We start from the raw sequence: 16423 nt of genomic DNA, 5'->3' as shown, positions 1-16423 counted from the left end.
ACCATTGCTGAAGGTCAGGAGTCACATGTAGGCCAGTCTGGGTAAAGACAGCAAATTTCCTCCCCCGAAGGATTTTATTCACAGCTTTATTAATTAATTGAATGTAAATTCCTCCAGTTCCCAGGGTGAGATTTGAACTCCTGTCTCCAAAGCATTTGCCTGGGCCTCATCCAACAACATTGTCATTATGATCCCATTCCCTTAAGAGATACATGAGGGCAGTTTTGTTTTTACATCTGGGTTTACTGAATTTCCTTTGTGCAGTTCATACTGTACATTGAAAATTCATACTGCACACTGAAAATTCATACTGCACACTGAAAATTAAGCAGTGCAATTGACCCTCTTTGATTTTCTATCCAGTTAAATTAACTCACTCAGGCTCCTTCATGGGGATGTGCTCCTCTTCATCTGATTTTTCTCCATGAACCACAGTCAGACAAGATTAGATACAGGGAAATAGAAATCTGGCCTATTCACACTCTTCACCTAAATTCCCAGCTCTCTATAAGATATCATTGGTCTAAAATATATATGTTTTTCCTTTATAGAAAGAAGTGGATATAAATATTTGGGAAAAATGCCACATTGATCCAGTAACTTTCCAGCTGTCTCCCAATACGTCGTTACACCAGGTAAATGCACATTGGAATATGGAATGCTCAGCTGATAATACTTACAATGCTCTGAATAGTTACAATCTGAACATGTTCACATTTTAATTATATTCACTTTGGTCGGGTGTGTTTAATATTAGTTAGAAAAATGAAAGACAGATTCACTTAGTGCCTGATCAAATATCTCACCAATAGATCTTAAAGTCCTTTCTAAGTAAACATGCCTGGCCACAGTGAGATACAATAAGTAGCAATTCAACACGCTAACATGTAGTTTGGGTAGCATGAGACAATGGAGGAATATTGGCTTGGAGAGTTTTGTCCCTTCTCCACACAATACAATGGGGGTTTTATTATCCCACTTGAGCAGTTGGACAGGAATAGCCCACTTCGGAAGTTTACAGGAGTCATGTGTGGTGAGGAATATTTCAAAATACAATTATAGAGGGTCAAATCCAGCCATACGCCTGTGCTCTATGTGGTTCTTCACAATGCGAAAAGCAAGTCATAGTCACAGAGTCATAGTCATAGAGATGTACAGCACGGAAACAGACCCTTCCGTCCAACCCGTCCATGCCGACCAGATATCCCAACTCAATCTAGTCCCACCTGCCAGCACCCGGCCCATATCCCTCCAAACCCTTCCTATTCATATCCATACCCATCCAAATGCCTCTTAAATGTTGCAATTGTACCAGCCTCCACTACTTCCTCTGGCAGCTCATTCCATACACGTACCACCCTCTGTGTGAAAAAGTTGCCCCTTAGGTCTCTTTTATATCTTTCCCCTCTCACCCTAAACCTATGCCCTCTAGTTCTGGACTCCCCCATCCCAGGGAAAAGACTTTGTCTATTTACCCTCATAATTTTGTAAATCTCTATAAGGTCACCCCTCAGCCTCCAATGCTCCAGGGAAAACAGCCCCAGCCTGTTCAGCCTCTCCCAATAGCTCAAATCCTCCAACCCTAGCAACATCCTTGTAAATCTTTTCTGAACCCTTTCAAGTTTCACAACATCTTTCCGATAGGAAGGAGACCAGAATTGCATGCAATATTCCAACAGTGGCCTAACCAATGTCCTGTACAGCCGCAACATCTCCTCCCAACTCCTGTACTCAATACTCTGACCAATAAAGGAAAGCATACCAAACGCCTTCTTCACTGTCCTATCTACCTGCAACTCCACTTTCAACGAGCTATGAACCTGCACTCCAAGCTCTCTTTGTTCAGCAACACTCTCTAGGACCTTACCATTAAGTGTATAAGTCATGCTAAGATTTGCTTTCCCAGAATGCAGCACCTCGCATTTATCTGAATTAAACTCCATCTGCCACTTCTCAGCCCATTGGCCCATCTGGTCCAGATCCTGTTGTAATCTGAGGTAACCCTCTTCGCTGTCCACTACACCTACAATTTTGATATCCAAAGAACAAAATTTCAGTCTAAGAGCTTTGCATTGGTATGAGGTCATGGAAGCCACCCAACATTTTCTGAGTATTTCCTGGATCAACATGATGAAGATTATCAATGCTGGGGGATTAATCACTTTCTTCCACTTTCTGGAACACAATATTAGCGTTAATCAGAGTTGAAAAATATGATGCTGGAAAAACACAGCAGACCAGGCAGCATCTGAGGAACAGGAGAATCGACGTTTTGGGCATAAGCCCTTCTTCGGGGGTGGGGACGGAGAGGTCGGGAAGAAGATTGCAGGTCAAGAGGGCACTGTTGAATCCGGGGGGTGGGACTGAGATAAGGTGGGGGGAGGGGAAATGAGGAAGCTGGAGAAATCTACATTCATCCTGTGTGGTTGGAGGTTCCTAGGTGGAAGATGAGGCGCCCTTCCTCCAGGCATCGTGTGGTCAGGACTGGCGATGGAGGAGGCCAAGGACCTGCATTTCCTTGGCGGAGTTGGAGGGGGAGTTAAAGTGTTCAGCCATGGGATGGTTGGGTTGGTTGGTTCCGTAAGTAGGCGGCGGCCTGTCTCCCCAATGTAGAGAAGACCACATCAGGTGCAACGGATACAGTAAATGATGTGTGTGGAGATGCAGGTGAATTTGCGATGGATATGGAAGGATCCATTGGGGCCTTGGAGGGAGGTGAGGCGGGAAGGTATGGGTGCAAGTTTTGCACTTCTTGCGGTTGCAGGGGAAGGTGCCAGAGTGGAGGTTGGGTTGGTGGGGGATGTGGACCAGACGAGGGAGTCACGGAGGGAGTGGTCTCTCCGGAACGCTGATAGGGGTGGGTAGGGAAATATATCCCTGGTGGTGGGGTCTGTTTGGAGGTGGCGGAAATGACGTAGGATGATACGATGTATCCGGAGGTTGGTGGGGTGGAAGGTGAGGACCAGTGGGGTTCTGTCCTGGTGGCGATTGGAGGGGCGGGGCTCAAGGACGGAGGTGCGGGAAGTGGAGGAGATGCGGTGGAGAGCATCATCGACCACGTTGGAGGGGAAATTGCGGTCTACTACAAACCGACCAACTCCCACAGCTACCTAGATTACACCTCCTCCCACCCTGCCCCCTATAAAAACGCCATGCCATATTCCCAATTCCTTCGCCTCCGCCGCATCTGCTCCCAGGAGGACCAGTTCCAATACCGAACAACCCAAATGGCCTCCTTCTTCAAAGACCGCAATTTCCCCTCCGACGTGGTCGACGATGCCCTCCACCGCATCTCTTCCACTTCCCGCTCCTCCGCCCTTGAGCCCCGCCCCTCCAACCGCCACCAGGACAGAACCCCACTGGTCCTCACCTACCACCCCACCAACCTCCGGATACATCGTATCATCCTACGTCATTTCAGCCACCTCCAAACAGACCCCACCGTCAGGGATATATTTCCCTCCCCTCCCCTATCAGCATTCAGGAGAGACCACTCCCTCCGCGATTCCCTCGTCAGGTCCACACCCCCCACCAACCCCACCTCCACTCCCGGCACCTTCCCCTGTAATCGCAAGAAGTGCAAAACTTGCGCCCACACCTCCCCCCTCACCTCCCTCCAAGGCCCCAAGGGATCCTTCCATATCCATTGCAAATTCACCTGCACCTCCACACACATCATTTACTGTATCCGTTGCACCCGATGTGGTCTCCTCTACATTGGGGAGACAGGCCGCCTACTTGCGGAACGTTTCAGGGAACACCTCTGGGACACCCGCACCAACCAACCCAACCGTCCCGTGGCTGAACACTTTAACTCCCCCTCCCACTCCGCCAAGGACATGCAGGTCCTTGGTCTCCTCCATTGCCAGACCCTGACCACATGACGCCTGGAGGAAGAGCGCCTCATCTTCCGCCTAGGAACCCTCCAAACACACGGGATGAATGTAGATTTCTCCAGCTTCCTCATTTCCCCAACCCCCACCTTATCTCAGTCCCAACCCCCGGATTCAGCAGCACCCTCTTGACCTGCAATCTTCTTCCCGACCTCTCCGCCCCCACTCCCTCTCCTGCCTATCACCCTCATCCTCACCTCCTTCCATCTATCTTATTCCCAGTGCCCCTCACCCAAATCCCCTCCCCCATACCTTTTATCTCAGCCCGCCTGGCACACCAGCCTCATTCCTGAAGAAGGGCTTATGCCCGAAACGTCGATTCTCCTGCTCTTCGGCTGCTGCCTGGCCTGCTGTGTTTTTCCAGCATCACATTTTTCAACTCTGGTTTCCAGCATCTGTAGTCCTCACTTTCTCCATCAGCGTTAATCAGGCATGTTCAGGATCAGATGCAATGTAATGTTCCTCTACGTGACCTAACAATGTGTATAAGTGCACGCTTAGAGAATCATTGCTAACTGTACCCGTGTATAATTTTCATGCCAGCCTCTGTAGCTGCTTTGAATAAGTTTGCTAATGTAATGCTGATTTACGATGGAATGTCAGAGATTTCATGTTGTGGTCCTGTGTAGCCATTAATTTGATTACAGACTGCTGCATGGAGGTGGAAGCACAAATTGCAATTGCTCTGACCTGGTCCACTGTTTAAACACAGCAGCTCTGAGCAAAGGGATTGCATGCCAGGGCACTCTCACACTATGGGTGTGTAGTGTCTTGAGAGATCAAACTGTCACGCAGTACCAATAGGCAAGAACTGAAAGCCCGGAACTCCTAACATGGGATGGTATGGTGGCTCAGTGGTTAGCACTGCTACCTCACAGCACCAGGGTCCCAGGTTCAATTGCAGCCTTGGGGGACTCTCTGTGTGGAGTTTGTACATTCTCGCAGTATCTACATGGGTTTCCTCCCACAGTCCAAAGATGTGTAGGCCAGGTGAATTGGCCATGCTAAGTTGCCCATAGTGTTAGCTGCATTAGTCAGAGGGAAATGGGTCTGGGTGGGTTACTCTTCAGTGGGTTGGTGTGGACTTGCTGGGCTGAAGGGTCTGTTTCCACACTGGAGGGCGTCTAATCTAAGTTTCAATTCAGCAGACAATGAGTAATCTGGTCATTTTAAAACACTGCTGATACATATCCAAATCACATTTATAAATGGGACTATGGTAACTGGTAGGAAAGATTAGAGATTTAAAAAGCAGATTTTGTAAAAATCTATTTATTTTGACAATTGAAGTCTTGAACCTTCAGAGTACAGAGCGGTTATTTAGCGAGTAACCTGGTGGTGGAAAAGAATCAATGCTTGATCTGCACTGATTTAAGTCATTTCATCCAGGGAAATGACAATGGTGTTAAAGGTGTTTAGCATGGACACATTGAGCCAAAAGGCCATTTCCTGTGCCCTAATTACTGTGTAACTCCAAGCAGTCTCTGGACTCCCTAGAGTGAAAGATTCAGGCAGTGTTCATCATTGGGAGTTCAGTGGTTACTCTTCAGTGCACCTATAGGGGGGACAGATCGCAAGCTGAGATACAGCTCGAAAAGCCCACCCACATTCATTAAGTAAGCTGCCACGAAGATGGCCTCACCTGGAGAAAGAACTGGATGGTTGCCAGCAATCTTGGAACTGTACTCCCGACGAACTGAAAGCTTACAATATTGATAGAGTCAATCCCATGCCCGGACTTACAGCGAGATGTTGTCTGTGACCATATGACCGGTTTGGGAAATTGTGTGATGAATGTTTGCGGGCAATTCCTTTGCCATTTTTTTAGTTTATTAACGGAGCCTGGATTGTGGAATCACTCCTGATCAGTTGTAAATCTTGTCAGTTCTGTACTAGACTGGGCAGTTCCCTGTTCTTTGCTGGATATAAATGAGAGCTGTTTGTGGATTCTAATTTAGACTGTATGGAGTGAGCTTTCAGACTCCACTGAGACCAGGATTAGACACAATTCAGGATGAAAATTAACCTGACCAGCTGGTGCCCTTGTTCCCTGGCTGTGGGCCATTTTATTAGAGACAAGTGTAGCAATGGAGGCAATGGTCTAGTGGTATTATCACTAAACCAGAAAGCCAGGCAATGTTCTGAATCTTGGGTTCAAATCCTGCCAGGGAAGATGATGGAAATTTGAATTCAATAAAAAAATCGGGGATGACCATTGTTGGGGAAAACCCATCAGGTTCACTAATGTCCTTTAGGGAAGGAAATCTGCCATCCTAACCTGGTCTGGCCTACATGTGAAGGACTTATGCCTGAAACATTGACTCTCCTGCACCTCGGATGCTGCCTGACCTGCTGTGCTTTTTCAGCGCCACACTTTTCAACTCTGATCAGCAGTCCTCACTTCCTCCTGGGACTATGTGACTGCATACCCAGAGCGATGTGTTTGACTGACAATTGCCCTCTGTCCAATTAGAGATGGGTAATAAATACCCAGAGATGTTCATGTCTACTGAGTGAATGAGAAAAGGTTCCAAGTGGGCCTAGAATCTACTACTACCTGAGTGCAAGAGCAGCCAGAACCTGCCGGAAAACAGGAATTCAAACCCCATTCCCCCCCACCAACACTACCACATCACTCTGATCCTTGAAGTGGCCTAGGTACCAAATTAATTTTGAAAGGTTGGAGTGAAGGTGCTGCAATCTATAAAGATCCTCTCAATTGTTTACTGACAATGGCAGCTTGCTGCTATTCTCAAACTGAAACTCGCTCTTGCTCATTAATTGACTGCCTCAGGGAAAAGTGAAGGAAGAGTTTGCCCCCTCCCAGAGTAGTTTCAGGAACCAGAACAGTCCTGACCTCTGTTTCAGGAATCTCCAGCTGAGTGTCTCAGAGCCAGTCGGTCTCACACAGTTTGTTTGGCCCAACACCGAGAGTCAGGCGGTGGATTTCTATACAATTGGTCTGAGATTCTGAACTAAATAGTGCAGTGATTTGTCATTTCTTTCTGCAGCATGGCTGACTGGGAAACTCGTCAGCACTTAATGTCTGTCATCAGGTCCTTTGGAAGGATCCACAGGTTAATGATCAAACATTTGGCCACGCTACTAATGCACCTTCCACAGTCAACAATCTCTTGAGTATCAAGGAGTGGTCTGATAAAAGTCTTCAATATATTTACAGGAAAAGACATGGTAGCTAAAGATAAACTACTTCTACTAGTTGGGGATTCAAGAACTGGGGACATGGTCTGAGAATTAGAGCCAGGCCGTTCCTACAACCATACAATCCCTACAGTGTGGAAGCAGACTATTTGGCCCATCGAGTCCACAGCAACCCTCCAAAGGGCATCCCATCCAGACCCATCCTCAAACCCTATCCCACTAACCCTGCATTTCCCACAGCTAACCCACCTAGCCTGCACAGCTTTGGACACTCTGGACAATTTAGCATGGCTAGTCCATCTAACCTTCATATCTTTAGACTGTGGGTGGAAACCGGAGCACCCAGAGGAAACCCACGCAGACATGGGGAGAATGTGCAAACTCCACACAGTTAGTCGCCCGAGGGTGGAATCAAACTGGGATCTCTGGCGCTGTGAAAGGACTGTAGATGTTTGGAACTCTCTTGGAGTTATAGAGATGTACAGCATGGAACCAGACCTTTCGGTCCAAACTGTCCACGTCGACCAGATATCCCAACCCAATCTAGTCCTACCTGCCAGCACCCGGCCCATATCCCTCCAAACCCTTCCTATTCATATACCCATCCAGATGCTTCTTAAATGTTGCAATTGTACCAGCCTCCACTACTTCCTCTGTCAGCTCATTCCATATGCGTACCACCCTCTGCATGAAAAAGTTGCCCCTTAGGTCTCTTTTATATCTTTCCCCTCTCACCCTAAACCTATGCCCTCCAGTTCTGGACTCCCCCATCCCAGGGAAAAGACTTTGTCTATTTATCCTATCCATGCCCCTCATAATTTTGTAAACCTCTATAAGGTCACCCCCTCAGCCTCCGACACTCCAGGGAAAACAGCCCCAGCCTGTTCAGCCTCTCCCTGAAGCTCAAATCTTCCAACCCTGGCAACATCCTTGTAAATCTTTTCTGAACCCTTTCAAGTTTCACAACATCTTTCCGATAGGAAGGAGACTAGAATTGCACACAATATTCCAACAGTGGCCTAACCAATGTCCTGTATGTTGGATCAGTTGTTCATTTTAAATCTGAGCTAGATAATTCTTTGTTAAGTAGAGCTATTAAGGAATATGGGCCAGTATTTAGATCAGCCATTGAATGGTGGAACAGGCTCAATGGGCTGAATGGCCTACTCCTGTTCCTGTGTTCTGATAATTTCTTGTATGGGACTTAATCCTGCAGCTTCAGTCCCAGCGGTAGGGACCAAGGTTCCCTCTAAGCTGCGTGGCCACTGGGAAACTCTGCATATGCTAATCAGCTATTTATTGCAAGCAGATTGTTTTTAACCAATGGAAGATGGCTTTTTCTTAATAATCAACAATGGTTTGGTCAATAGACTCTTCATATCAGATTTTTATTAAATTCAAATTCCACCAACTGCTGTGGCAAGATTGGAACCTGAGTCCCCAGAACATTACCTGGGTCTCTTGATTTATAATAATACCATTACCTCCCCTACATGCAATGCATTCTTTAGCAATTTAGGTAAAAAGGTTCCCTCCTCAGTAGATCACAAACACAAACAGAAATTGCTGGAAAAGCTCGGCAAGTCTGGCAGCATCTGTGGACAGAAATCAGAGTTAGCATTTTGGGTCCTGAGGAAGGGTCACTGGACCTGAAATGTTAACTCTCATTTGTCTCCGCAGATGCTGCCAGACCTGCTGAGCTTTTCCAGCAATTTCTGTTTTTGTTTCTGATTTACAGCATCCACAGTTCTTTCGGTTTTCATTGAGCAGATAATTAAGCTGTTTGAGGAAGGAGTTGGAATTGAACCTGCAGGGTAGTGCTGAAGAGGTCTGCATTATTTGATCTGCTCACCTTTTGATGCAATATCTGTCTCTTCAAATGGAAAAAGAGCAGTTCGTTTTCCTTCTGTAATGGCTAGTGAAAAGTGACTCTCTGCTTATTCATGGGATATTTCTGGTGCAGGATAGTATGATTATTTGTCTGCAAATGACTATCACTTCACTTCATCATTAATACATTGCACTTTGAGACACACTGGTGTGCTAATTACAATTATAGCTGTTAGCAACGGCACCGAATTGTGTATAATTTATGAAAAATATGTTAAATGGTTTGCAATCCTGTCAACATTTTCTATCTCTGAACCCGGCCAAGGTCGTATCTGCAGGAGTGATAACTTGGAATTACAATGAAATTGCTTTGAGAAATAGCTATCAAAAATGTAATCTATTTGCAGGCACACAAGCTTTTTGATCTTCTTGTCCTCCAGCACATGTTTGTTAGCTCTGCGGGGAAGGTGGTTGGCTTTGTAACCAGGAATGAGGTAAGACAACGAGAAAACGTAACCCAGAGGGAAAATAATATTTGCATATAAATTCAATCTTTTCAGCAGCAGATTTGTCCTGGCGCAGACACTGTTCTGAGAGCAACACTCCTAGTCAGCGCACAAAACAATTAATCGACTCTTCTGGAGATCCTGGGGAAGTTTTAACCCTGTCACAATGGGTGTGATGGGTTTAGGAGAGTGGTATTAAAAATCAAAATCTCACACAGTGATGCCAGCATGCTTCATTCAGGCCCCGTGATGTTACAATGATGAAGGAATCAATTCAAAAGAAAGATTCACCGACTGCTCCATCTTCAAATTATGTTCCCCTTTGGAGCAAATTCTCCCTCAGAGTACCATCAGATCATTAGAATATTTACAGCACAGAGGGAAGTCGTTTGGCCTGTCACGTCCGTGCTAGCTCTTTGCAACTGCACTTCAACGATTTGCCCATCCTCTCCCCGTGGCTCAGAACCATTTTATTCTCCATGTTTTTTTTAATTGTTATCCAATTTATTTTCAAAAGTCACACTTCAGTGTACTTTCTCCAACCTCTCAGGTGGTGCGTTCCAAATCCTGAGCAGTCCCTGCAGAAAGAGATTGTTCCTCAATTTGTTGTTGCTTCTTTTGGCAATTGGCCTTAAATCTAAGCGCGCTGTCACAGTACAGACACTTTCTGGAGGTTTTGAACACCTTCATCATATCTCCTCTGAGATAAATAACCCCAGCTTCTCCAGTCTATCCCCATACCAGCAAATAAAAGCTAAAAGGATTGTGGATACTGTAAATCAACACAAGAATAGAAATTGCTGGAAAAGCTCAGCAGGTTTGGCAGCATCAGTGGAGAGAAATCAGAGTTAACATTTAGGGTCAAGTGACCCTTCCTCAGAAGTGTTCTGAAGGGTCACTTGACCCGAAACGTTAGCTCTGATTTCTCTCCACAGATGTTGCTAGACCTGCTGAGCTTTTCCAGCAATTCCTGTTTTTCTGCCCATAGCAGCAAACCTTTTCTGCACCCTCTCTAAAGCCTTCACGTGTTTCCGACAGTGTGGTGCTCAGAGGTGTGGTGCTGTACGTGAATTCCCTACTCGGTTAAACCTCCACGATCTAGAGCAGTCTGATTACTTTCTTCAGCAGCTAAAAGTTGATTTGCATCCAGTGCCAGATTTTGCGATACCTCCAACAATATTCCTATTCAATCATGATTTGGAGATGCCGGTGTTGGACTGGGGTGTACAAAGTTAAAAATCACACAATACCAGGTTATAGTCCAACAGGTTTAATTGGAAGCACACTAGCTTTCGGAGCGACGCTCCTTCATCAACCACCTGATGAGGGAGTGGTGCTCCGAAAGCTAGTGTGCTTCCATTTAAACCGGTTGGACTATAGAATAGTGTTGTGTGATTTTTAACGCTATTCAATCATTCCAGCTTCCAAATGTTCTGTTAGCCAAACTTGCCAGGATCTAATATGTAGTAAAATAAATGGCACCAAATGCCACCATTGTCAAACTATAAGAGTCCTTTTCTGTGCATAATCAATGTTTTGTTTTATGTTGTTTTCTTGAGAAGGTTGTATTGCTTATAAATTGAAATCAATGACTTTGTTCTTGTGATGACACTGGTCAATAACTAATAGCTCTCTATTCTCTATCAGCTGAAAAAAGTGATTGAAGATCTGGCCAATGACCGTATTCCAATCAAGCAGTAAATATTATAGAAGAGGAGACTTGTTTGCCATTTTACATATCACCATGGAGTCCTAATCAGAGTTGCCTTTAGCCCGATATGTCCCATCACAGAAACACGGCAGTAACACATTCAGTAACACCAACAAACACATTAAAGTTTGCTTATCCTCACAATGCAGTCAGATTGCACTTCCTACATTCCAAAATGTTTCACAACAGCTGAAGTCCACACATCATGTTGTTTTGATTTCCTGTGTATCATGAGATTATATAACTACAGTATCATAAAAACCTTAAACAAATAAATAATTAGATCTCTGCTTGTAGAGGATATTATAATCGAATTATTAAGACGAGACTTCAGAAATATCTGCTGAGTACTGGAAGAAGCAGTCTGAAGTGACTCTTCTGAAATTTTCATTGAGGTATTCAAGAATGTATGTCTAACATGGGCCCATTCCAACAAGGATGTTCCTGACTGTTTTGCTCAGTGTTACCTATGTTACATCATCCTCCAACATAGCAGCAAGAATTCCAAAGATATTTATAAGTGTGTAGAAAGATTATCAGTTGGGCTCTTAGTGTGTCTGAAGCTGCTTAACATAAAGGGCTCTGTGTCCTATTGGCAATAGGAAATCATGCATACATTACACCACCCTTTCGTGGTGGTATTTGTAGGAAAGTGGTTGTGGAGATAACCAATCTTTGCTGCATTCCCCACATCAACACCCTGACCAATCAGAGTCAACCTGCCTGGTCAGAGAACTAAGATTAACAATTAACTGTTCCTGCTGTCCTGCCATGTCAATGATGCTCTTACCAATCAGCACCCTCATCTCATGCTGTATAAGTTGGTGCTCCCTTTCTAACTCTGCTGTCTGCATGCAGACCTTCCAAATGTCAAAAAAAAAGTTTGTACTCTGACAAATAGCAATTGTTGCTGCAGTACACAGTGCTTGCCTCTGACCTTACTCCACTACAAGAGTTTACATCATGTGTTTGGCTGTGAATATTTCAATTTTGCAGTGTCACCTTTTGAAACATTTTCAACTGCTTTTTCAAAATAGATATTTTGTAACCCAAACTCTCCTCTTTCTACGGTATTCACTTTTGAGATTGTTCATTGAATTTTAGCAGACATTCTACAATAAACTTAGAATTAAATAACAGATTTAAATGGTGTTTAATTGTTTTTTTTCTCAAGTGCAGTTGAGTTCTAAATACAATTCACAACAAAGACATAAGAGTAAATCACAGCCACTCATCAGATATTTACCACATATCCCTGTGAACTTCCGTGTGATGTTGTGCTCATTGGAGTAAGGGGTGACTGATAACTGAAGCATCAAACTGATTCTCAGGAAAAGATCTTCTCAAGTGCCCTGTCCAAAAGCAGGTCTAATCCACTGTGCCCTCCACCACACATAAGACAAGGTTGCAGATCCCAAATCAACCCCAGCTAGAACAGGGATCAAACCATGTGCTTTTGGTACCAATTGGATCCACTGCCCACTCCCCAAGAGTCAAAGTAGCTGCAGCTATGGGTAACAGTGGTAGAGGCTCCCATTACAGGGCTAACTAGAAATCTCTCCTGCTCTCACCCCTTCCTATTCATGTATACATTGGGAGGATTTACAAATTAATACTCCACCTGTTTGGCAGTATCATGAATGCAACATCTTTGACCATTGTAATCTGGAGTGGGACTTGAACCCAGAGCTTTGACTTTATAGGCAGGGATGCTATTGATGTGCCACAGCACCACCTTAAAATCATCTAAATAAATTAAAGAATCAATAAGGATGTAACATTTATCTTTCATGCTCAATGAGAGGATTGTGCCAAAGTTAGACACAATTACAGTATTCAGAATATAGCAGAAGAGCATTTTAATGTTGATCCTTGTCATTCTAAATGGAGTAGCTCTGTACAGCGTATTCCGGTATGACTTAGTTAGATTAAGTCAATGAGCTGTACTAGCCAAGACATATCTGACCCTGTTTCCTTCTAATCTTCTTTTCCATTTTCCCAGAGATGTTGGCTCTTGCTACGATTATCTTGCCAAACTGATCATTCCTATGGTCAAGCCTAGACATGAACAATACAGCCCTGCCAGCTTGACCAATTGTCATTGTAGGAGCTATGGTGACAGACCAGTTGAACTCTCCCCATTGACTTTCAAGGCTTGTGTGTCACTGGCCTGTTTAACATTGAAGCTCAATACCCCAACATCCACTGACAGTCATTGGATTGTGAGGGAAAGGGAGGAACACAGCTAATTTCAGCCCCAGTCCTGTCCTGCTGATCTCTGGGACAACTAGGGGTTCCCATTTTTTCAGGCATCCCAAACCTCAATGAGCGTGCACCCACAAAGACACACAGAATGGAACAAATCAGTAACAATTCAGTTTTTGTTTCAGCTTTTAACAAAGGAAGCGGTAAATTCCCTTGTCCAAGTGTATACAGTTTCCCATCCTAATTTTCTGTCTAATTATAAAACACATCATCTTCCATGAGCGAGCTGCTGTTGCTGGAGTGTGATTGATGTAAGGGACTTTGCAGTGTTCTTTGTAATTCTGCTCCACAGGAAGTGGTTGCTGGGAGAGACGAGCAGTTCGGAAGGTTGTGAGTCGGTAAGGTTTCCGTCAACGTTCCGCTGTGGGAAGAAGGGGTGGGAGCCATGTCTGTTTGCAATGGTTCACCAGCCAAGCTGGCTACATATGAAGATACAGGAGTTATGACAGTGCAGGACCCTTCAACATTCAAAGAGTAATAAAAGCCTTGAGATCCACTTGAAAGCTGATCTTCAAGATACACTTCGTCTGTATCTGAGAAGAGAAAAAAAGTAATATTAAACAAGAGTTGCTTTTCCACACAAATGAGAAACTTAGAACATAGAACATAGAAAAATACAGCGCAGTACAGGCCCTTTGGTCCTCGATGTTGCGCCGATCCAAGCCCACCTAACCTACACTAGCCCACTATCCTCCATATGCCTATCCAATGCCCATTTAAATGCCCATAAAGAGGGAGAGTCCACCACTGCTACTGGCAGAGCATTCCATGAACTCACGACTCGCTGAGTAAAGAATCTACCCCTAACATCTGTCCTATACCTACCACCCCTTAATTTAAAGCTATGCCCCCTCGTAATAGCTGACTCCATACGTGGTCAACCCTATCTAAACCCCTAATCATCTTGTACACCTCTATCAAGTCACCCCTAAACCTTCTTTTCTCCAATGAAAACAGCCCCAAGTGCCTCAGCCTTTCCTCATACGATCTTCCTACCATACCAGGCAACATCCTGGTAAACCTCCTCTGCACCCGTTCCAGTGCCTCCACATCCTTCCTATAGTATGGCGACCAAAACTGCACACAATACTCCAGATGCGACCGCACCAGAGTCTTATACAACTGCAACATGACCTCAGGACTCCGGAACTCAATTCCTCTACCAATAAAAGCCAGTACGCCATATGCCTTCTTCACAGCACTATTTACCTGGGTGGCAATTTTCAGAGATCTGTGTACATGGACACCAAGATCCCTCTGCTCATCCACACTACCAAGTATCCGTCCATTAGCCCAGTACCCCATCTTCTTGTTACTCTTACCAAAGTGAATCACCTCACACTTAGCTACATTGAATTCCATTTGTCACTTTTCTGCCCAGTTCTGCAGCTTATCTATATCCCGCTGTAACCTGCCACATCCTTCCTCACTGTCAACAACTCCACCGACTTTCGTATCATCCGCAAACTTGCTCACCCAACCTTCTAACCCCTCCTCCAGGTCATTTATAAAAATGACAAACAGCAATGGTCCCAAAACAGATCCTTGCGGAACACCGCTAGTAACTGCACTCCAAGTTGAACCTTTACCATCAACTACTACCCTCTGTCTTCTTCCAGCCAGCCAATTCCTAATCCAAACCTCCAACTCACCCTCAATGCCATATCTCCGTATTTTTTGCAGTCGCCTTATGGACCAGCGGCCTGTCTCTGAAACATTCATACATGTTTCATTTTCAGAAAAGCATTTTTCCTTTTAATTCTTTCATGGGATACAATAAGGCCAGTATTTGTTGCCCATCTTTAATTGCTTCTGAACTTACTGACTTGTCACTGTATTTCACTGTCAACCACACTGCTGTGGGTCTGGAATCACATGAAGCTGGGTAAGGACAGCAAATTTCCTTAAATTATGAAAGTGAAACTTTTTTTTAACTACAATCAATGAGGTTATAGACACAATTTCTGAGATGAGCTTTATATTCTAGATTTATTAATCGATAGAATTTAAGTTCTGCTAACGAGAACAAAAGGGATGAAAGGTTATTGGAGGAATGTGAAATAATCTTGAACCCATGCCTCAGACTGTCACTCTCAGTCTCTGGAGCACTTTAATCCAGTGACATTATCACTACGTCATCATAATTTCTTTTATAGTTCCGATTTGGAGATGCTGGTGTTGGACTGGGCTGTACAAATTTAAACATCACACGACACCTGGTTATAGTCCAACAGTCCAATTAAACCTGTAGGATTATAACCTGGTGTCGTGTGATTTTTAACTTTTTATAGTTCCCAGTACTTACAGCTGGTGTTCAGAGATTTGTCCACATTAGTTAAGCAACCAACATTATTTTTGACAAAGAGCAGAAAATTAGCAGGTGCTAATTGTTGGCAGTTGTCATTAAGAGAATCACACTTTAACCTGGGTGAACTGCTTAAACACCCACCTTTGCCTGAAATCAGCAAAGCATTGTAAGTCAGTAAGTATTTAAAATTACCCAGAATAGAGAATGTACTCCATGAATAACAAGATGTGCCAGTGTAATTGATTTCTATGCGAACAAAAAATGACTAGCCAAAACAAGTGGCTGCCTGCATTAAAAGTGACGGGAACCATGTTTGTAAAGAGGATTATTATGTGTAATATGTCCAGACTTTTCAACACAATTTAATGCAAATTGCCTTGTGCTGACAGCACTCAGGGAGACACAGGCTCAAGAAAAAATCCTCAGTAAAGCATTAGGTCCATCATACAACATCTGTTCAGTGCCTGTACTGAAACATTTATAAATATGCCACATGCGATCATCATGTTACGTGCTGTTTTAACAATTGTCATTCGGTTGTACAGTCCTTGAGTGTTGCTGAGAAAAGACACATTTTTGTTGAAACTTTTCATCTTGTACTCATCAGGAGCAATTTGCAAGAATACCAACCTTAAGGAGGGAAAAACCAACATTAGTGCTTCATAAGAGGAGAGTGCTGATAAGTTTGTAAGTGAATTCTGATTGGTCGAGGCATTGCCATGGTGAATGCACCTATTCATGCTGATTA

General features: G+C 44.3%; 2 protein-coding genes across 3 annotated transcripts in view; one reads left to right on the top strand and one right to left on the bottom strand.

Moving 5' to 3' along the window:
* clcnk (chloride voltage-gated channel K) overlaps positions 1-12243 on the top strand; it is a 55765-nt gene extending 43522 nt beyond the window's left edge. For both annotated transcript variants that reach the window (XM_087980486.1, XM_087980485.1), the window contains 3 exons: positions 552-635; positions 9293-9379; positions 11039-12243. In XM_087980486.1, the coding sequence (XP_087836612.1) occupies positions 552-635; positions 9293-9379; positions 11039-11092 (225 nt within the window). In that variant the 3' untranslated portion in view covers positions 11093-12243. The remainder of the gene's footprint in view (positions 1-551; positions 636-9292; positions 9380-11038) is intronic.
* Positions 12243-16423, bottom strand: part of fam131c (family with sequence similarity 131 member C) — a 39483-nt gene continuing 35302 nt past the window's right edge. Inside the window, exon 7 of the mRNA XM_043675732.2 lies at positions 12243-13900. Coding sequence (XP_043531667.2) covers positions 13560-13900 — 341 coding nt within the window. The 3' untranslated portion in view covers positions 12243-13559. The remainder of the gene's footprint in view (positions 13901-16423) is intronic.

Source organism: Chiloscyllium plagiosum, unplaced genomic scaffold (genome assembly GCF_037043375.1).
Source record: "Chiloscyllium plagiosum isolate Xiang-an unplaced genomic scaffold, Cpla_swu_hap1 HiC_scaffold_37, whole genome shotgun sequence".
NCBI lineage: Eukaryota > Metazoa > Chordata > Chondrichthyes > Orectolobiformes > Hemiscylliidae > Chiloscyllium > Chiloscyllium plagiosum.
Note: the sequence above shows the minus strand (reverse complement) of the source record. Positions and strands in the feature narration are given on the sequence as shown.